Source organism: Sphaerodactylus townsendi, linkage group LG04 (assembly GCF_021028975.2).
Source record: "Sphaerodactylus townsendi isolate TG3544 linkage group LG04, MPM_Stown_v2.3, whole genome shotgun sequence".
Lineage (NCBI taxonomy): Eukaryota > Metazoa > Chordata > Lepidosauria > Squamata > Sphaerodactylidae > Sphaerodactylus > Sphaerodactylus townsendi.
This window is the reverse complement of record NC_059428.1, coordinates 12,814,009-12,837,038: the sequence shown is the minus strand read 5'-3', so window position 1 is coordinate 12,837,038 and position 23,030 is coordinate 12,814,009. Positions and strand designations below refer to the sequence as shown.

The 23,030-nt window shown below is 45.7% G+C and overlaps 1 protein-coding gene across 1 annotated transcript in view; it reads left to right on the top strand.

Annotated features, from left to right (window-relative positions):
- The window catches only part of LOC125430911 (disks large homolog 2-like), a 204,586-nt gene extending 183,235 nt beyond the window's left edge, over positions 1 to 21,351 (top strand). The window contains exons 6-9 of the mRNA XM_048493268.1: positions 6,065 to 6,201; positions 14,222 to 14,366; positions 15,759 to 15,900; positions 20,913 to 21,351. Of these exons, the coding sequence (XP_048349225.1) occupies positions 6,065 to 6,201; positions 14,222 to 14,366; positions 15,759 to 15,900; positions 20,913 to 20,931 (443 nt within the window). The 3' untranslated portion in view covers positions 20,932 to 21,351. The remainder of the gene's footprint in view (positions 1 to 6,064; positions 6,202 to 14,221; positions 14,367 to 15,758; positions 15,901 to 20,912) is intronic.
- Positions 21,352 to 23,030: the final 1,679 nt, after the last annotated feature.

The following is a 23,030-nucleotide window of genomic DNA, read 5'->3' as shown; positions in this document are numbered from 1 at the left end:
GAAACACCACAGTCACATTTATCTTAGATCTCTCTCTCTCTCTCTCTCTCTCTCTCTCTCTCTCTCTCTCTCTCTCTGAATAATCAGCGTCTTAGACGAGAAATGAGACGACACTTTATTTTAATTATCCTGGCAGTTGGCAGTAATTTCACTTATATTTTTAACTGTAGTAATAATTCATGCAGGGTTCACAGATTTCTAGAAATAGTTCAGGAAGTTCTGTCTTATGATGCATTGTCAGTATCAGCGGGCTTTAATTAAGCCATTATACTGTGACATCCTTTCGTCTCTAAAGAGAGTAACCTTTAACAATCTGATGGCGTGCGATCTGTCTGACGGAACAGAGTTCAGAACAGCTCTACTATCGTGGAAAAGGGTAAATGGTATTCTCTATGACATATTATACATGGAGCCCCTACCTCACAGTGGGGTTGTCGGTGGGGTCCCCTTTCATTTCTCTGTTAACATATAAGCAGGCACCCCCACTTCCTGCTGCACGGCTGGCCTGCTAAACTCTCCTGGGTTGTTATTTTAATATCCCTTGCAGAGGTGGGATCCAGCAGGTTCTCACAGGTTCCCGAGAGTAGGTTACTAATTATTTGTGTGTGCCGAGAGGGGGTTACTAATTGGTGATTTTGCCACGTGATTTTTGCCTTAGTTACGCCCCTCCTCTCAGCAGTAGCGCACAGAACTTGAAGCAGTCTAGCAGGAGGTGCACTGGCGTGCGTGGCAGCCTGCGCCTTCATGCATTCGTTTCCTGCCCAAGGACCGGCACAGTGGCTGCGTCCTTGCCACAGCCCCGCCCCTGGAATGCCCGGCCACGCCCCCGTCGTGCCCCGCCCAGCCCCATTGGTGCTACGCCACTGTTTGAATCCCACCACCGTGGGAACCTGTTACTAAAATGTTTGGATCCCACTACTGATCCCTTGGTATTTCAATATTCTTCTATTATATCTATTATTATTTCTGATAGATCAAATAGGGTGCGTATGCTTGAAGTTGAGATAACGTTTTTAAAAACCCTCCTGATCATTGGCAGAAATAGAGCTGGGTGAGAAAGGGTGAAGCAAAAAAGCCCGAAGCAAAGAATAATGCAGGGCCATTTGTTTCATGGAATCATAGAACCATAGAGTTGGAAGAGACCAGAAGGGCCATCAAGGCCAATCCCCTGCAATGCAGGAACACACAATCAATGTACTCCTGACAGATGGCCATCCAGTCTCATCCAGAGAGCAGCAGTGGCGTAGTGGCTAAGAGCAGGTGCACTCTGATCTAGAGGAACCGGGTTTGATTCCCAGCTCTGCCACTTGAGTTGTGGAGGCTTATCTGGGAAATTCAGATTAGCCTGTGCTCCCACACATGCCAGCTGGGTGACCTTGGGCTAGTCACAGCTTTTCGGAGCTCTCTCAGCCCCACCCACTTCACAGCATGTTTACTGTTAGGGGGGAAGGGCAAGGAGATTGTAAGCCCCTACAGGAGAGAAAGGGGGGATATAAATCCAAACTCCTCCTCCTCCTCCTCCTCCTCCTCCTCCTCCTCCTCTTCTTCTTCTTCTTCTTCTTCTTCTTCTTCTTCTTCTTCTTCTTCTTCTTCTTCTTCTTCTTCTTCTTCTTCTTCTTCTTCTTCTTCTTCTCTCTTTAAAAACCTCCAAAGAAGGGGACTCCACCACACTCCGAGGTAGTGCATTCATCTTCCCTGAGAAGCAAGGGGAAAGGTTACTCTTTGCCCATTCTCAGAAACAGCAGTGATTGTGGAATCTTCCGCACAGTGAGTGTGAGAGGCCGGAAAAGGCATCGGTAACAGAAACTCTGCCCCAAAGAGAACCTTTCCTCACCGCGAGTCATAGCACCAGGGTATAATCAGCCTATGAGGTTCTTTCCCCAATGACAACCAGGTGCTTCATGAGCAGAGAGACCTTTTTGATATTTCATGGATTCCACTCTGGGTGATCCACATTTTGTTTCTTTTTTACGCTGTGGCCAGTCTTGAGACGGGCTTTGGTTCAACCATATTGTGTGCACATTCTAGCAAGACTTGACAAGCCATAGAGATGGCAAGGCTGACAATGGTTATAAGAGACAAGTATATGGACAATTTTCTGAAAGACTGGAAATCCTTTGCAGTCTACTTATCGAAAACATACACAAACAGAGAAACAATGGCAGGATTCGAGACTTAAATGAAAACACCGTATTGGATTAAGACAACTTTAGAAGAAGGACTAGAAGTGGAAAAAGGTGTAGATATTAATTATAAGCACTGAGTTAGAATTATGCTTGGATCCTTAGTGAGGTAGCTGGAAGTCACCATATATATGTGTAGGTGTTTATGTATTTTTTATTTAATTTTTTATTTTCATTTAGTATTATTATGGGGGAGGGGGATTGGATTGGGATTTTTTTCTTTATCTTTCTAAGTCTGTGTTATTTAGATGCGTAAAATAAAAATTCTCAAAAAAGACTTGACAAGCCCAGGCACCAGGTTTCCATGGGATCTAGACATTTAATTGTGCTGCCAAGAGAGGGGGGGTGGTCTTTTGTTTGTGGTCACAATATTTCAACTCTGAAGACTGAAATATGAATCAGGCCCCTACATTATTGAGCAGAAACAGAGCGAGGGGAAATTGCACCCACCCTCACCCTGGAACACCCCCGGCACACCTCGCCACCTGGGGTGTCATTCCCCCCTATCCCATGGATGCTACGCCACTGTTGTTGGGCTAGCTTAAAGAACCTAGGAAAGTCTGTCAAGGCATGCATTATAAGCTGCCAGCTTCCACCATCGGTTCCCAAGTCTGTCCCCTCCAGATTCAGGTTGAGAAACTCCTGGAAATTTGTGGATTGAGCCTGAGTGGGGCAAGAACCCCTGTGGGGAGTCCAGCCAGCAAAGTAGCCATTTTCTCGGGGGGGGAGGTGCTGATCTTTGCAGTCTGAAAATTACCTATAATTCCAGGAGATCTCCAGGTCCCACCTGGAGGTTGGCAATCCTAGTTGTATGGTTTCTACACTCCTTGATATCTGACTAAGAGAGCGGACTCTCAAAAACTTAGGTCCTGAACGCCTTGTTGGTCTGTTAGGACTGGACTTGGATCTAGCTATACTTCTTCCAGGTTGTCTTTATAAGCCATTTTTATATATAATAAATGCAAAGGGTTTTTTAAAAAATTTATCGATATAAAATAATGTTTAAAAGCTTGCATTTTATGGAGAAAAACACTGACGTAAAAATAGACGATGGCGCCAAGTCATTAACTAAGTGGTTAATTTTATTTAATGCGGCTGGCCTCCACGCGGGCCAGGGCCTGGCCCCGGCCTGGTGGAACGCTCTCCCTCCAGCTGTCTGGGCCCTGCGGGACCTTGGTGAGTTCCACAGGGCCTGTAAGACGGAGCTGTTCCGCCGGGCCTTTGGAGGGACCAGCCGCTGATAGTGCCCCCCCCTTTTAGGCCCTTTACATCTGGGCCACTTATCATCTAATGGGACTCGCCGCTCCTCCCTCTAGGGGGGAGGACTTTGAAAATTGAGTTGCTGGACGCCACTTATATTTATACTTGCATTTACTATATTAATATATTTAGTTTTATTGTTCTTATCGCTGCTTTTAAAGGTTTTTAGCTATTTTATGATTGCACTACGTTTATATGTTGTACACCGCCCGGAGCCCCCTGGGGACAGGGCGGTATAAAAGTCTAAGGTATAAATAAAATAAATAAATAAAATAGCCCACCTCTTCCCCACAAAAGGTTTTTCAAGGCAATTCAATAAACTGGCTGTCCTGAGTATTCGGGACAGTGCGGCCATGGTCTGGTAGTTTTTGTGCCTAATGTTTTGCCTGCATCTATGGCTAGCATCTTCGGAGGTGTGTCATGGTAAGATGTGTTTCTCTCAGTGACACAGTGTGGAGTGAGTATGTGGTGGGGAATATATGTTTTGTCTACCTGACAGGAGGAAGTGTTAGGTCCGTGGTGGCGAACCTTTGGCACTCCAGATGTTATGGACTACAATTCCCATCAGCCCCTTCCAGCATGGCCAATTGACCATGCTGGCAAGGGCTGATGGGAATTGTAGTCCATAACATCTGGAGTGCCAAAGGTTCGCCACCACTGTGTTAGGTCATGAACCTTGAATAGATGAATGAACCCTGGATTGTTGTTCAGTAGTGCTTATTGGAAGACAACAAAGCACGCCAGTTCTGGCAAATGTGGCTTTTGCTATCCCCTTTATTAAGAAATAACCCCCCTTCCCATTTTCCCAAAGAATGTGAGAAAGAGTTACTTCAAAGCCGAGGTACCCCAAGATCAGTGACAGTTAGAGATGAAACCACCTGTCCTCCTACCTCCACAGAGTTACGGAAACATCCCAGTTCTCATGGGAGCAGAAGATTTCAGGGGGTAAGCCTAGTTATCTGTAAAGCATGTAAAACCATAAAATACAGATCAAGGAAAGAATATCCCATTGCAGCAGTGGTTACATATAGCAGTCTGAGTACATATATCTTGAAGCAATTATATTGAAGCAGGAATGCATCTCAATCAAGTAGTTACAATCACCGCCCATATATTTTGTAACAATCACATTAACCTAGGAATGCATCTCAATCAACTAGGTGCCATCCTGGCAGGGAGGAAGGGTGAGGTGCATTTGTATATGTCCAGGGGAAATGCTTTTGCATTTAACTGCAAATGAACTCCATCCAGACTCATGCAAATGCACCTCACACACCCTCCCACCTGGGAGGTAGACAAAACACTCCACATCGTGCCACGGAGAGGAACACATCTTACCGTGACACGCCTCTGAAGACGCCAGCCATAGATGCACATGAAAGGTTAGGAGGAAAAGCTACCAGATTAAAACCACGCAGCCCGGAAAACCCCGAAAAAACCCAGTTGATTCCAGCCATAAAACCCCATCAGGTTTTCAAAGCAAGTTGTTCAGAGGTGGTTTGCCATTGCCTTCCTCTGTGTGGGCTGAGACTGTCTCGAAGTCACCCAGCAGACTTCATGTAGATGAAGAAGAAAAAGAGAAGAGTTTGGATTTATACTACCCCACCTTCCTCTCCTGTAAGGAGACTCAAGGTGGTTTACAATCTCCTTTCCCTTCCTCTCCCTACAACAGACACCTTGTGAGGTAGGTAGGACTGGGAGAGTTCTGAGACAACTGTGACTAGCCCAAGGTCACCCAGCAGGGAGTGCGGAAACGCATCTGGTTCACCAGATAAGCCTCCTCCACTCAGGCGGAGGAGCGGGGAATCAAACCCGGTTCTCCAGATTAGAATCCACCTGCTCTTAACCACCACACCAGAGGTGGGATCCAGCAGTTTCTCACCAGTTCCCGAGAGTGGGTTACTAATTATTTGTGTGTGCCAAGAGGGGGTTACTAACTGGGTCTGCTTTTCTGTTAGAAATTCCATTAGGTCCAAAAATCATGAAGTCCTGTTGTTTCCTATGTGGCTGGTTAGCGAAGGTAGAAAACGGGATAATTCTCCCTGTTGGGCTGTTTCAAAAACATGTTTTAGAAATATGGTAAAGTTCCTTGTTTCAGGAAAGTATCCTTCTTTTGATTTCTAGAAACAAGATTAAGTATTTGAAAGTATTAAGTATTTGACAGGAAGTCAATTAGAGGAGAAGTTGTTGTTTCTGTTGGCAGTAGACGATAGGGCTTGCTATAATGAGTTTAAATTATGGACAGAAAGATACCAGCTGGAAATTAGGAACTTTTTTTTTACAGTAAGAGTTTTTTACAGTGACAGAGAAATTATTAATGCCCCGCCCCCGGAATGCCCGGCCACGCCCCCGTCATGCCCCGCCCAGCCCCATTGGCGCTATGCCACTGTTTGAATCCCACCACCACGGGAACTTGTTACTAAAATTTTTGGATCCCCCCACTGCACCACACTATGCTGGAATGGCTGATTTTAAAAAAACTTTACATTCGTCTACTGCAGGGCACCTGGATCTCCATGCGGAATGGAGTGGCATGTGGACAACTGAAACACATTGACCTTCTATCCCCACCTTCATCGTGTGTATCTTTTCAGCCTTGTCCTCCCTTCTTCCTCTTTCAGGGCTCGGGTTCAGCATTGCGGGCGGTGTGGGGAATCAGCACATCCCTGGAGACAACAGCATTTATGTCACAAAAATTATCGACGGAGGCGCGGCGCAGAAGGACGGGCGGTTGCAAGTCGGAGACCGGCTTCTTATGGTGAGAATTGGATGACGCACCTGTATGTGTTCGTGCGAACGTAAGAGCGAATAATAGTTCAGTGTGAATTCTCTCCTTGGTTTCAATTGATTACAAGTGACCCCATCAGAACTCCTTAATGGATAGATTTTATTTTATTTGTTTATTAAATTTAATCTCCTGGACTCGGGGAAAGTCTAACATTCATAGAAACAATCATCTGGCTAGATTCAACCCTTTGACATCTACTCTCTGTGGAAGATTCCAAAATGTCGCTTATGTAGAAAGACTCTGCCCCTATACGCTGGGTTGCCCTGAAACTTTACAGCACACTTTCTTCTATTGCCTGTTCTAAGATGAAATCTGAGCGAAGTAAAGAAGCACCATTGTAAGTCATAGGGCCGAGGTTTCTGATACTTCCAAGCTGATCTTCCTACTACAGTGGTGGTGAACCTTTGGCACTCCAGATGTTATGGACTACAATTCCCATCAGCCCCTGCCAGCATGGCCAAGTCACTTCCAATTGGCCATTCTGACAGGGGCTGATGGGAATTGTAGTCCATAACATCTGGAGTGCCAAAGGTTCGCCACCACAGTCCTACTAAGTAGCCTCATTTTAGAAATGTCTGAGAGTGTAGCTAAATTTCTGCAGGAAGCTATTAAACTCCGTCTTCCAAAGAGAGGGTGCTAATTTTTACCCTGGTCTTTTTTTACAATTGCCTTTACAACTCCACGCAGTGTTGTATTGCATTATGTCTTTTATCTATTTTTAATCTCTGTATATTTTAAATTCTTGTATATTATGTAATACTTTGTAGCCTATATAGCCTAGAAGCCGATAAAGGTGTGATTGGTGTTTGGAATATGCTGCCACAGGAGGTGGTGATGGCCACTAACCTGGATAGCTTTAAAAGGGGCTTGGACAGATTTATGGAGGAGAAGTCGATCTATGGTTACCAATCTTGATCCTCTTTGATCTGAGATTGCAAATGCCTTAACAGTCCAGGTGCTCGGGAGCAACAGCCGCAGAAGGCTATTGCTTTCACATCCTGCATGTGAGCTCCCAATGGCACCTGGTGGGCCACTGTGAGTAGCAGAGAGCTGGACTAGATGGACTCTGGTCTGATCCAGCAGGCTAGTTCTTATGTTCTTATGTTCTTATTCTTATGTTCCTATTCAAACGTCCAATAAAACAATATTTCCCAAGTGGCAATTAAATTCAATCAACAGCGAGTAATACCGCCACACCAAGGGGATCTTGACTACAGGGAAATGGTGTGGGGAGGAGAGACTTACCCCCAAAGGTGGGATCTAACCAGTTCTCACCACTTCTCCAGAAGTGGTTACTAATTTTTTCCAAGTGCCGAGAAGGGGTTACTAAAGCAACCTCCCTGCCCAATAGGGACTGGAGGTGCGTGTGTGCGGCGGCGCCACTGTTTGAATCCCACCACCATCGGAACCTGTTATTAAAAATTTTGGATCCCACCTCTGCCCCCCCTCCCACCACCATGGCTTTGGTCCAACTTCTCCTATCTCCCCCACCCCCCAAAGTATTGGCACCACTACCAGAACAAAACAGGTACACATGCCTTAGAAGACTGTGTTGACTTCCCCAAGCAGATCTGGAAGACCGGACCAAGGCTCAGCTCCTTATTTCTTTGAATCCTACCTTTTTTTCTTTTAGAAAAAAAAATCTTTTAATTTCATCGTCTGGTCTTGTATGCCTCCTCCCCACCCCTGTCTCTCCTGTGACAGCTTTCAGTTGCTATGACAGCTAAATTATTTGGTTTAGATGCGTCTTGATCATTCTCAATGCCTTTTCTTTCTAGCCTGAATACCTTGGGAAATATCTGTCAGGTGGACGGTGTTTCTTCCGTTCACCGCTGTGAAAAGTGAGGGATCGAATTCATTACATTATGATATCGGAGTTGCCAGGCTGCATCAATAGAATGGTGTCCCTGTCACCTATAAGATTGGCTTCTGCTTTTCTGATCTCTCGTCCGGGCGTGAAGAATTTGTATTAGTTCTTGGTTTTAGTTATTTGTGTCGTCTCTGCTTTTTGCTTTTTTGTTTGTTTCAAACTTCAGAAAGTTCCATTGCAGAACTTTTCAAATCCATCCAAACAGTTGTCATGACTGTGGAGGCCATTTTGTGGAGGCCATTTTGTTTTGCAGCGTGTCCTGTGATTCATGCTGCCAGCAGAGTTGCCCGATTTCCGATTTCTGCCATCTTCGATTCAGTGAACAAGCTGAATGAAAACTGTGGCAGGCTGCTAATGGAGCAGGCACCAAATAGCCACCTTTCTCACCCTTTCGAAAGGATGGTGAGCAAACATCAGGAACATAAGAACTAGCCTGCTGGATCAGACCAGAGTCCATCTAGTCCAGCACTCTGATACTCGCAGTGGCCCACCAGGTGCCTTTGGGAGCTCACGTGCAGGATGTGAACGCAATGGCCTTCTGCTGCTGCTGCTGCTCCTGAGCACTTGGTCTGCTAAAACATTTGCAATCTGAGATCAAGGAGGATCAAGATTGGTAGCCATAGATCGACTTCTCCTCCATAAATCTGTCCAAGCCCTTTTTAAAGCTATCCAGGTTAGTGGCCATCACCAACCTGGATAGCTTTAAAAAGGGCTTGGACAGATTTGGTGTAGTGGCTAGAGAAGTTTCATGATGTGAAATTCAAAATGGGTTGCATTTTCGCTGGCATCCCTGATGAGCATTCGGAAATATTTAAGTATAGAAGAAGAAGAAGAATTAGTTTTTATAAGCCACTTTACTTTCCTGTTAGGAGTCTCAAAGCGACTTACAATCACCTTCTCTCCCCCTTCCCATAACAGACACCTTGTGGGGCTGGGAGGGTTCGGAGAGAACTGTGTCTAGCTGAGGTCACCCAGCAGACTTCTTGTGTAGGTCTAGGGAAAAGAAGAAGAAGAGTTTGGATTTATATCCCACCTTTCTCTCCTGTAAGGAAACTCACGGTGGCTTAAAAACTCATTTCCCTCCCTCCCTCCACAACAGACACCTTGTGAGGTAGGTGGGGCTGAGAGAGTCCAGAGAGAACTGTGACTAGCCCAAGGTCACCCAGCAGCAATGTAGGAGTGCAGAAACACATCTGGTTTACCAGATAAGCCTCTGCCACGCAGGTGGAGGGGAATCAAACCCAGTTCTCCAGATTAGAATCCACCTCCTCTAGCCACTACACCAAATTCAATTCACCAGATAAGAGGCTGCCGCTGATGTGGAAAAGTAAGGAATTAAATCTGGTTCTCCAGATGGGAGTCTACCACTATTAACCATCAACTTTGCTTTCCTGGAGAAAGCAAGGGAAAGTTTGTGCTAGTGTCATGGTCAAACACCATGCTAGTGTAACCTCAGCTTGTGGGTTCTGTGGGGCAGAACTTGGAATGAATTTGCAACAACAAATTTTTAAAAACAAAATGGTTTACTTTCTTAACATATAACATCAACATTTAACATCACATTTCAAGGTTCTGTTCAGGTTGCATTTTCAAGTCCTTATATTTACAGTCTACTGATACTGCCAAGTCCAATTCTTCTTTGCCAGTGGGTTGGCTCCTGAAGACTCCAAGGGCTTGGTGAACAGGATTCAACATGATGAAGGTTTCCAGGAGAACTCTCACCCATTTCAACCACAAAAAGAAACCCTGAAACAATAAACTCCAACATTTACAACATAGCAAAAATAAACTACCTTCCCAGTAGTTCCCAACAATATTGCAGTTTACCTTAACAAGGTGTCAAGGGCTTATACAACCAAGGTCCGAGTCTGGTAGCCTTGTCTTCTCCAAAGAGCTCTGCAGCCTTTCTGCAGCTCTGAGTCTCCACCCCTTACTGGTTCAACCTATTCTGGGCATGGGGGTTACACTAACAGATGTGTGTTCACATACACCTGTTTTTTTCACTGCCAGCTCCCCTCCTACCTGCTGGTTCCCTGCTCCCTCAATCACAACTTTCAAGAGCAGGAAGGCTCCCCCACTAGCTGGACCAGACCTCCAGCTTTTATTTAAATTTTGCAAAAAAAAATGTGTCCCTTTTAATGTATGGAAACACAAGGGAAATTCTACAACCAGTATCCTGTCCGCTTGATTAGCCAGAAGAAAGCCTATGCTCAGCTTCCAGCCTTCTGGACATCTGCACGGTGATTGAAGTGTCAGGAAGTGGTGATCCTGTGGCCATTTATGCACTTGTGGTATATTGGTAGTGAGCATACATTCCCTTGGGGTCAGATTCTCAGTTATGCACTTGATTTCCTGGCTTCCAAAAGTACCGCACCACAGATCAGAGAATCCCCGCGGCTTCTGAAACAGGGTAAAATGCGACTTTTCCCTGCTTTCTCCAGGAAAGCAAAGTAGATGGCCACGTGTTACTCTCTTCAGGTTTTCTCACTCCTCCCCACCTTGTCCTGCCCACCCAACAGCTCTTCCAGCCTCTCTGTTCTTTTTGTTTTCACGCAGTTGGTCTGTCGATAATTCAGAAGATCCGTGAAATTGACTTGGCTTGTTGAATTATCGATGGATCAGTGATGTCACCCACCAAAAAAAAATGCAGCAGGTAACCTCCGCAGCGGGAAAATAAAGAAAGCGGCGGGCAAGCAAAATGGGAGATCAGAACGGTGTGGCGGAGGACACTTTGTAGCAGGAGACTTCCCTTTTAAACAGAAAAGCGCAGGGAAATCCCACTGCGAGGCATACAACCAGTGGTGGGATCCAACAATTTTAGTAACAGGTTCCCATGGTGGTGGGATTCAAACTGTGGCGTAGCGCCAATGGGGCTGGGCGGGGCACGACGGGGGCGTGGTTGGGCATTCAGGGGCGGGGCATTCAGGGGCGGGGCTGTGGCAAGGACGCAGCTGCTGCGCCGGTCCTTGGGCGGGAAACGAATGCACGCAGGCGCAGGCTGCCACGCGCACCGGTGCACCTCCTGCTAGACTGCTTCAAGTTCTGCGTGCTACTGCTGAGAGGAGGGGCGTAACTAAGGCAAAAATCACGTGGCAAAATCACCAATTAGTAACCTCCTCTCGGCACACACAAATAATTAGTAACCTACTCTCGGGAACCTGTGAGAACCTGCTGGATCCCACCTCTGCATGCAACCATGCCTCAAGCAGTAAGTCCACAAACGGCCTATATTTCAAAATTCCCTGGCTTATAGGTAGTGGTTAATAATGAAGACAGAAGCAGAGTTTGCCTGTCGCTGTTTATCAAAACTTTATTCAATCTTTTTGAAACAAAGAAAACAAGTATATTCGGTGGACTGGTTAACATAGGCCTCAGGTAGGCTAAGAACCAAAGGCCAAGATCTCTTTCAGTGCTGTTCTTCAGTTAATGCCTTTGGTCATGTACAAGCAGACGAGAAGACACGCTCAGCCCCGATGTGGTTCAGCTGCTTTTAGCAATCTACCAAGAACTTCCTGACTTCCTCCTCTGCCTGAAATGCATCTGGCCTCTCACAGACTAAGTGCCTCCAAACAGATTCAGCCCAGATTTCCTTCTATGCCAGAAATACATCTGGCCATTCATAGGCTGAGTACTTGCAAAAGGAGCAAACAAACTCAACTCAGATGTAGTTCAGCAACTTTTAGCAATCTAGAAGAAGACGACGACATTGGATTTATATCCCCCCTTTCTCTCCTGTAGGAGACTCAAAGGGGCTTACAATCTTTCCCTCCTGCAGGAGACTCAAAGGGGCTTACAATGCTGCCTCAGGAGGTGGTTATGGCCACTAACCTGGATAGCTTTAAAAAGGGCTTGGACAGATTTATGGAGGAGAAGTCGATCTATGGCTACCAATCTTGATCCTCCTTGATCTCAGATTGCAAATGCCTAAGCAGACCAGGTGCTCAGGAGCAGCAGCAGAAGGCCACTGCTTTCACCTCCTGCATGTGAGCTCCCAAAGGCACCTGGTGGGCCACTGCGAGTAGCAGAATGCTGGACTAGATGGACTCTGGTCTGATCCAGCAGGCTAGTTCTTATGTTCTTATGTTCTTAATCTCCTTGCCCTTCCCCCCTCACAACAAACACCCTAAGAACCCTGTGAGGTAGGTGGGGCTGAGAGAGCTCCAAAGAACTTTGACTAGTCCAAGATCACCCAGCTGGCATGTGTTGGAGTGCACAGGCTTATCTAGTTCACTAGATAAGCCTCCACAGTTCAAGTGACAGAGTGGGGAATCAAACATGGTTCTCCAGATTAGAGTGCACCTGCTCTTAACCACTACACCCCTTAACCACTACACCACACTAGCAGGATCTTCCCCACTTCCTTCCCTGCCTTTTAGAAAGATCCCCTCTAGCGTGGGCATTTCTTTTATTTCCTAACCCTGAGCAAACTCATTGACCCATTGAACCTTGTCTCCCCAAGACTAACTGAACCCCGTTTCTTACAAAACCCAGGGAAAAATGCAGCCAGATTTATTTGTCTCTCTTCCAACGCCCAGTCAGCACCAGATGTAGCCCATTCAGTCCTGTCCTTTGAGGGAATAATGCACAGCCAATTGGACGAAACAATGGATTTGCTTTCTTAAAACAATTTTTAGGTTTTCAGCAGAAGGAGCGCCTTCCTTTTTAGCGCTTTCCAAATCATTCCACGCTTTTAAAGGGCCACATGAATGCACAGCAATAGACCAATTACCGCCTTCCAGTTCGCAGATGTTTGCTGGAGAATACTCAGTCGCGGCGCACTTCAGTACATTGGCAGCGGAATGATACTCAAGAGGTTTATTTCCCCCTTACAAAAAAACCCCAAAGATGTAACTCTACTGTGGCTTAAAAAAAAAACCACATTCATCTCCCTCTTAGTTGCAATCCACTCAAGTCCCAATGAGCCATGTCTTACAGATGTAAAAAGGGCAATTTTCCACTTGAACAAGAAATGTAAATAAAAATGTGTCTGTTTCGACCAAAAATCTTCGCTTCCTTGCCACGGTTTCTTTTGACGTTCCTGCCAGTTTGAGTGTCGTGAATACAAATAAAGGTTGCTTGTAGGAACCAGGGCTGTTTGAGCACCAGGGTTGTTTTAGCGCCTCTTCTCCGAAGAAGAATTCACAAGTGACTGGACAAGAATGAACCAGGGGTAGATTCTGTTATGGAATATTTTCTGCCCCAAAATACTCACGAACAAGGCAGTCAGCAGTAGGCAGTTTATTGTAGTCACGACTGCAGACGTGGAGAGAGGGCACCTTGGTGGGTGCGGCTCTCTAAAGTCTGTGGGGCAGCACAGCTCATTTTTAAGGCCCCCGCTCTGCCCTCTTGCCCACCCCTCAAGTGGACACGAGGTTCACAATCTGACCAATCAACTTTTAACACATATCCCCTTGATGCATCAGGGCTTTCCACATGCAGGCATTAGCTAAGCAAGCACAGAATACTTTTATTAGGAAATTGGTGGCACAAACATGCGTCAATATCCTGTGTTTCTGGCTACCACAGGCCTAGTTCCCTGTTCTTTCCTCCCCTTAGTTACTCTTTTCTCTCTGTCTCATTTTCCGTAGTGTGACCTTCACACTGTGACCTTCACACTCAAGAAATACATTTTTCCACACCAATTCCACACCCTCTGAGGAGTAACTTAGGGAGTTGGGAATGTTTAGTCTGGAGAAGAGAAGGTTAAAGGGCGACATGATAGCCATGTTTAAATACTTGAAGGGAAGTCGTGTTGAAGAGGGAGCAAGCTTGTTTTCTTGTCATGGTGATGCTATCTAGGAGATTGAGATTCATTCCTAACTCAATGTAACTGCTTGCAACTATATATCAACGCTACTACAAGCTATATGTAGCCAGCCTGCTTTATGTTACTACTGCCATCTGGGGCATTCTTTCCTTGATTTACTTTATGGCTTCACACACTCTGTAGATAACTAGGCTTCCCCCTGACACCCTGGTCTCATGAGATGCGGCAGGCCTGTCATTATGCCATTATTATAACTATTGCAGTCTTGGAGTGGACTTTTATATTCTCTTCAGCATATGAATGATCTGTGCACCTGGTCATCCTAACACACCTGTCTCTGTTTTCCCTGGCAGGTAAATAATTACAGTTTAGAAGAAGTAACTCACGAAGAAGCTGTAGCAATATTGAAAAACACATCCGACGTAGTGTATTTAAAAGTTGGGAAGCCCACCACCATTTACATGACTGATCCTTATGGCCCGCCAGACATTACCCATCGTAAGTGCCTGATCAACTTTTGTTCTGACTTGTTGTTAATAACTTCATGTTACTTCCAGAACTGTTATGTTTCCTGCTCAGTTTCTCTGGAAGGTGCCTTGTGCACACAGCCTGACATTGCCTACTGTAATTGATTCTGGTCCTGATTTTTTACTTCTTGTTTCATTTATTCGACTTATCAAATCATTTGACGAACGATAAATGCTCTTGTATCTAGGGCCCCTTCCGCACAGGCAAAATAATGCATTTTCAAACCACTTTCACAACTGTTTGCAAGTGGATTTTGCTATTCCGCACAGCTTCAAAGAGCACTGAAAGCAGTTTGAAAGTGCATTATTCTGCATGTGCGGAATGAGCCAAAGTGCCATGTTTAGCAATGCACAAAATGATGGTTTTGACAACAGCAATACGGCAAAATGAATGATAATTCTCATATTCACTTGGCACTATATTCTAATGTGGAAGTTTACAATTTTCTCGGCACCTCAACTGACCACACTAAGATCTCTTTCTGAGACAGAGTATAGGCTGAGTGAGTGCCATTGGCCAAAGGGGCAAGAGCAAAGTAGGAAGAAGTTTCCATTAATGGTGGAGAGCTTCAGCTTTTGAAGAAAAAGAGCCAGTTGCAGGCGATATCTTTTGTAATGAGTAGTAAATACATCACCTTTGCACTCACAGCAGTGTTGAAAGCAAGACAGTGTTGAGAGTCCCCTACTTGTGGATCCATCTCAACTGGTTGGAGCTTTCCAAAGCCTATGTCAATATATTAGCCATTAAGGTGTAGCAAGACTCTTGGTTACTTCCTACAACTCTGTTCCCGTTTGTGTTAAAATTTATGCCGTTTCTCCCAGTATTTTCACGAAAACAAAGTTTGAGTAGTAGAATTATAGAAACGTAGAGTTGGTCCATGCCTACCTGCCCAACAGAGGGAGGGAGGTAACAAAAAAACTGCGCCTCCACGCAAAGGCACAACAGCAACTCGCATTAGTTCCGTGGGTTCCATTCACTGTCTGCATGGAGGCATGCGAACGGGTGAACAGGAGAGCGGGTTTCTTTATCCCGACTGCAACCCACTCTACCTGTGCTGTGCGGAAGAGACCATAGAACAGTGGTGGCGAACCTTTGGCGCTCCAGATGCTATGGACTACAATTCCCATCAGCCCCTGCCAGCATGGCCAATTGGCTGATGGGAATTGTAGTCCATAACATCTGGAGTGCCAAAGGTTCGCCACCACGGCCATAGAATGATCAAGACAGATTCAGCAATGTGTCTTGCCTGCGTCACTCCGCACCACAGGACTCTTTTTCTCTTAACGTTTTTACTTTACTTTTCCTCGCATGTTTCACGCCACTAACGTTCAATGTTTATCTATTTTTTTTTCTCATCTCCAGCTTATTCCCCGCCAATGGAAAACCATATATTGTCTTCGGGCAACAACGGCACTTTAGAATACAAGGCATCTTTGGCCCCTATCTCCCCGGGAAGATACTCGCCTATCCCAAAGCACATGCTAGTGGAGGATGACTATACCAGGTCAGATATCCATCTTTACTTGAGTGCCTTTGATTGATCTCTTGCTTCAGGAAATGTGATTTTAATACCATTATTAGAACCTCCGGCCGGAAAATGAAACAGACCGGTAATCTCATTATGCGGAAAATTGTTATCCGGACCGTTCTCTGTCTAACCGAAACTCAAAATGAGCAAGGAAGGGTATACCGCAGGCAACGGTTTTGGAAAGGGGGGAAACGTACATCGTACTTTCCATTATTTAATTAATGGTTTGATTAATGGACTACCATATTCAGAGATAGTCAACAGGCCTTAGCAGCAGTGGGGTCTGGTCAGGGCTGTTTTTCCTTGCTGCATTGTGGCTCGAGGAGAATATTAATCACATTAGGAAAATGTTGCCGGCAGACTCTCTAATGTGATATTGAGATAAATCACATTGGAGAATCTCCTTAGATCAAATTAGAGACTCCAGTCGTAAAATGAGTATGTTTATATGTGGGTTCCTGGATTGCAGAAACGTGTATCCAGAGTCCTCAAGAAACTGTGTATTTTTTTTGTGGTTTCCCTAATCAGTGGAAAACAGGGAACCGTAATAAACTGCCTGGTGTCATTTTCCAGGATTCCTTGAATTGCAGGCACGTTAAACATTTTTGTCCATGATAGCTATGGTCTTCATGGATATCAGAGAGAAGAGGGAGAGGAAATAACAACATTTTTTTAAAATGAGGCGTTATCTTTTTACACCTTGGATCTTGCTCCAAGAGGTTCCTCACGACTGGACAAAATGTTGTCCAGAGGGATTCCACAAGTGCAGAGAAGTTGATCAGACACCATAAAGGATGGAGTCGAGTGAATGGGCTTGTTCGCTGCTCCTTTGCTCTCCTTTTGAGAGCCACAGTTTGGCAAGAGGACCAAGCTAAAGAACATGGGTCTTTGCCCATGCTGTGAATCAAGTTCCATGTTGGCCCCAATTAACAAAGCAATAGAGAACAATTCAGAATAATTAAGAAGGTAATAGAAGAATCCAGAAAATAATAGAGAATGAAGCAGTATTCCGCACTTGGAATACTGTGTAGCATTTTGGTCACCACAGCTTAAAAAACGGGAATATTGCAGGGCTTCAAAGGGTGCAGAAAAGGGCAACCAAAATGATCGGGGGACTGAAGCAGCTGCTGTGTGGTCCCTTCCGCACATGCAGAATAATTCACTTTCAATCCACTTTCAATGCACTTTGCAGCTGGATTTTACTGTGCAGAATAGCAAAAACCACTTGCAAATGTAACCGTAGCTTGTGGGTTCTGTGGGGCAGAACTTGGAATGAGTTTGCAACAACAAAATTTTAAAACAAAATGGTTTACTTTCTTAACATATAACATCAACATTTAACATCACATTTCAAGGTCCTGTTCAGGTTGCATTTTCAAGTCCTTCTAGTTACAGTCTTCTGATATTGCCAAGTCCAATTCTTCATTGCAAGTGGGTTGGCTCCTGAAGACTCCAAGGGCTTGATGAACAGGATTCAACATGATGAAGGTTTCCAGAAGAACTTTCACCCATTACAAACATCAAAAGAAACCCTGAAACAATAAACTCCAACATTTACAACATAGCAAAAATAAACAACTACCTTCCCAAAGTGGTTTAACAATATTGCAGTGCATAACAGGGGTGTTGAGACTTATACAATAAGGTCCGAGTCTGGTAGCCTTGTCTCCTCCAACTACATGAGGTCTGCTGCAGCCTCTTGCTGCTTTGAGTCTCCACCCCTTACTGGGTCAACCCATTCTGAGCATGGGGGTTACACAAACAACTGTGAAAGTGGATTGAAAGTGCATTATTCTTCATGTGCAGAAGGGGCACATGAGGAGCTGTAAAGCTGTTTATGACTGTTTAGTCTAGGGAAAAATGTGAGTAAGGGGGAGCTGATAGAGGTCTATGATAGAGATCACGTGCAGTGTGGAGAGAGAGTGGTCATTCTCCTTTATTGAATAGCTTGAGCCATTTAGGTTGGCATGCACTGAGCCGGCCTGATGGTTGTGATTCTCAGTGGTGACTGTGATTACATTTTCCCCCATGCCTCATTCCCATCCCGAACAAACGAATGAGGAGCATATGTTTTGCCTAGGCACTGATTTTTAATTTTTGTGAACAGTATGAATTTGTCAGGGATGTGACGAGTAGGCAAAAAAAGCCCTCCTTTAAAAGTTTGCTTGGCCTGCGGGGCCTCTAATTTGGTGCGCTTCTGTACTGCAAACGGCTGACTTGTCAGAACATCCCCCTCCCTTAAGAAACCTGCAAAATGTTGCTCTGTGTGGACGCTGAGCATCCTCTATTGAGAGATCCCTTGCCACACAGACAGCTTCAGTTTGATCACTCCCCTGGCAACCATGGCCCAAAAGGGAAGAGACGGGGCGTCAAGCGCTCATTCACTGCCAGCCGAAACCTGCAGTTTTGAGAGTTTTGAGTCAGCCCCAAATGCAAAGGTTTGAGAAACGTTACTTCTGCTTTTGGCAAATGGCTTTTGGATCCTAGATGCGATCGCGAAGCCGCTGTTAGCAGCGCCTCGTGTATTGTTATTGAGTTTTTTCAACCAGCTTTTCTCCAGAACACAGGGGCGCTAGCACATGCAGAATAATGCACTTTCAATCCACTTTTGCAATGGTTTGCAAGTGGATTTTGCTATTTCGCACAGTCAAATCCTGCTGCAAAGTGCATTGGAAGTGGATTGAACGTGCATTATTCTGCATGTGCAGAGAGGACCTCAGTACGAGTGGGATCACAGCGATGATTAACACAACATACAATGAAAATGTGTACGGACTAATGCATATTTAGCTCTCGTTTTAAAGAAGAACAACTAGATGGCCATATTAAGGGTTTCAACAATAACAGCTTCAGGAAAGAATGGGAGCATCCATTTGAATAATTCTAGAGCAGGGATCCCCAACGTGGGTGCCCACGGTTAACTTTCCTGGCACCCACCAAGAGCTTTAGAAAGTAGGCAAGGACAGGTGGGTCTTGTTCCATGTTTGATTGACAGGGCAGTCTGTTTCAAAGCTGCTTCCGCAACAACTGCTTCCGTAGCACAAGGATCTTCACAGTGTTACAACGTGTGACGGCCTGAAAATATTTTTAAAACATGTCCATTTTAAAAGTCACCCTGTCGAGCCAAGCTTCTGCCTAAAATGCTGAAGAGATGCTATCATCTCACCCGCTGACATTTTGTAGTTAGCTCCGCCTCCTGCAGCAGCCATTTTGTGGTTGTGCCGGTCAGCCAGTGTTGGGATTTGAAAGGTGCCCCTGGGCTAATGGCTTTTGTCCTAAGGAACTCTACTGCATTCTACAGAAGGGAGCAACTGATAGGTGTTGGCCAGAGGAGAAGGTTTAGGAAGTTGGCATCTAGAAATTTAATTCTCTTTGCAAACTTCATACTAAAAGCCTTCAATCCACATGTTGTTATAGAAAAGTAGCCTTGTGTTTTGACACTTATTCGTTCAACAGTCAGTCCCTCTCTCCAATGGATCCTGGGAGTTATTGATAAGGATCTCTAATGGACAATTCTCAGTAACCCTGAGTTGAGCTAAGCCAGCGTCTAATCAATAGAAGTTTGTAGAGCAGATCTGGCATTTGAAGCTAATGCCTCTTTTATTGAAACCGTCCTTTTCAACAGCCTATCTGCTGGCCATTTTTCTTGTAAGATAATTCCCTTAGATATGAGTCATCCTGGGACCGTGCATTGTGATGCTATGTGTCCATTAAGCCATTGACCGCAAGAAGAGAATTGCAGGCGGTGGAGGAAAATAAAAAGAACAGCAAACCTATCTGTGTCCCGGCTGTAGAGCCAAGAAGCGGACCCAGGGAATATGTACACCAAAGAACCGCCAGCACAGACCCAAAGGCGTGTTTGCAGATCCCTGGAGGCTTAAGGAAGAGGCACACACATTTCCAGGAAGGCCCATTAGGAGGAAAAAGCCTTCCAGGTTGTGCAAAGGAGTGGGAAGATACAGGGACATAGGTAAGGGGAGGTTCTCGGGTTTAAACCCCCCACCCTCATTGCATGTTCGGTGAGGGTGGGCACTCCTGTGCACCCACACAGGCACAGCCCGCATCCAGTGACGTATCTAGGCAAACTAGCTCAAGTCTGGGAAACATTCATGTGCTACGTAGAACGTGGTTGGTGGAGAACTGGATTTGCACCAGTCCCTCTTCTCTCTGGTGCTGCTCTCACCGAGGGCTCGGATAGGTGATTGTGTCTCTTGGTCTGAGCAGGACTTGAGTCCAATAGCAGCTTAAAGACCAAAAAGATTTGCAGATTTTGTCAGTCTTGAAGGTGCTGCTGGACTTGAATCTCGCTCGTCTGCTTCAGGCTGCCCACCTGCAGCTGTATCTTGGTCTGTTTATATATTGCAAATGGCAAGTTCTGTCAGCCTCAATTTGCAGGGGGCGGGGCATTACAGGAAGGAGAGCCGGGGTTTAACCCTGAAGACCACTCCTCCATTTTCACATTGGAAGCAAACGGGCCTTTCCTACCTCAGCATCTTCAAGGAATAAAACGAAAGTGCGGAATAATGCACTTAAATGAAAGTGCACAATAATGCACTTTCAATCCGCTCCGTCTCTGCTTCCCCTATTGGCCCAAGGCAAATTGAGGCCACGCCAGCCAAAAGTTTGTACATTATAGGCAAATGGACCAAAATGCACAATCTCGTCTTGTCTGATGAAACGTGATTCTCCCTTGGACACAACGCTCTATCCCAACTAGGGGAAGAGGAAGTTGTAGGGGAGAGCAGAAAGGAAGGGAAGGGTTAAACATCTGGCAATTGCTGCTTCTCTCTGGAAAATCCTGCACCCTCGCCAGCCACGTAACAGTGGAGCAGGAGCAGTTCCTGTATTTGCCCCCCCACCCCAGTGTTGAATGTGCACCAAGAATGTGTAACGTGTAACGGGACCCAGATCAAAAAGCATTGTACCAAATCGCATGTTCGGTCTCCTTCAAGAACTCTGGCCCAAGTGATTTCTCTCTCTTTTTACAGATATGACTTCCCTTGGTAGGTGTCTCTCACTGGAACAGGGATAACAGCCAGCCCTTAGGGGAGTCTCACATGAGTGCAAGAGATACAGTCAATCCATCAGACCAGTTAAAATAAACAAACAAACCTTTTTGTTCCTTTTGCTGACTTCTGCCTGCTGGAAAGGGAGAAGATCATATATGCCTTGTTTGAAAGTTAACTTAAGTGCTCCAAACCAGCTTTTACTGGCACCGGCTTGCGAACCTGCTTGATTGTAGTATGGCTATTTGGTGTGAATATTTTCGTGTTGCTAGATTTGCTTGAAACAAACAAACAAACAAAAAACAGAGTGCACCAGCAGTTAGATCTGGAGGAAGTCAACTCACCTTTGGTTCCTCCATCTGCTGCTGATTCTTCCTTCCTTCCTTCCTTCCTTCCTTCCTTCCTTCCTTCCTTCCTTCCTTCCTTCCTTCCTTCCTTCCTTCCTTCCTTCCTTCCTTCCTTCCTTCCTTCCTTCCTTCCTTCCTTCCTTCCTTCCTTCCTTCCTTCCTTCCTTCCCTCCTTCCTCCTTCCCTCCTTCCCTCCTTCCTTCCTTCCTTCCCTCCTTCCCTCCTTCCTTCCCTCCTTCCCTCCTTCCCTCCTTCCTTCCTTCCCTCCTTCCCTCCTTCCCTCCTTCCTTCCTTCCCTCCTTCCCTCCTTCCCTCCTTCCTTCCTTCCCTCCTTCCTTCCCTCCTTCCCTCCCTCCTTCCTTCCTTCCTTCCTTCCTTCCTTCCTTCCTTCCTTCCTTCCTTCCTTCCTTCCTTCCTTCCTTCCTTCCTTCCTTCCTTCCTTCCTTCCTTCTCAAAATTTGTTTTGTTGATGCTATAGAAAAACCGATCCTTAAAGTTAGTTGCTTGCACAATGGTTTTACAACCCCTAGATGGGGGGGGGTGGGGCAGGGAGCTAAATAATGTTAAGATTTGTCATTAGTTCTTTATGCATTTGGGAAGGAGCAATATAGTTCGGAATGCTTTGGGGGATGAAATTCAAAGATGGTCTGTGCTACTGCACCTAACTCTTCTGGGCTGTCCATCAGTTGCTCGACAAGAGTTAAGTATAATTTCTCCCACCCATCTTGCCCTGTTTTGCCTGATAGATACAGCAATAGCATTGTTTGGTGGTGTTATTAATAACCAATATGGGACAGAAGAAAGAGCCATCAAGTCATAGCTGACTGATGGTGAGTTTTCAAGGCAAGACACAAACAGAGGGGCTTTGCCATTGCTTGGCTCTGCATAGGCGCTCTGGGCTTTCTTGGTCTCCAAGTACTAGCCAAGGCAAACCCTGCTTAGTTTCTGAAATCTAACAAGAATGGGGTAATCTGGGCTATCCAGGTTAGTGCAATTGCAAGATAACCTTCTACAAAACAAAACAGAAGAATTCAACATGTCCTTGATGGATCAGAGCAGAGGTTCACCTAATCCAGAGGTGTCCAACTCTGGTGCCTTCAGGTGTTCATGGACTACAATTCCCATCAGCCCCTGTTGGGGATTGTAGTTCATGAACATCTGAAGTGCCAGAGTTGGACACCCCTGATCCAAAATGGTGTCTCCCTAACTTCTCAAGCACAGGTACAGATTTATTTGGTCACAGTTCCACAATGGCCGCCCACAAGGGCTATCATCATTCTTTCTTCCTCTATTTTATTCTCACAACAATAATCTGGTGAAGAAGGTTAGGGTGAGAAAGGGCCATTGCCCAAGGTCATCCCACAAGCTTCCATGGCAAAGGGGGGTATTCGAACCTGGGCGTCCCAGATCTTAGGTCATTTCTCCACTTACCTGCTGCTGCGCACTACTCTCCCCAAGTAGCGCGGGGTCCCCCGGCACTCCCCACTACAGGGGCGGCGACAACGCAGCCTCCCCGACTCTGCCGCTGTCGCACCCCCTCAGCGCGCGTCATTCCTGGCGCTCCTCAAAATGGCGCCTTTTGATGACCCCGCGCAGGGTCGTGGGGAAGCCCGGAAGCGTGCCAGCAATGACACACGCTGGGAGTAGCATGCAGCAACCTTTGGTCAAGGTAAGTGGGGAAACGACCTCAGTCAAGCACTGCATTGAAGACACTGTGCCGGGTCTGCTTTTTGGCCTTGGCTATTGTATTATC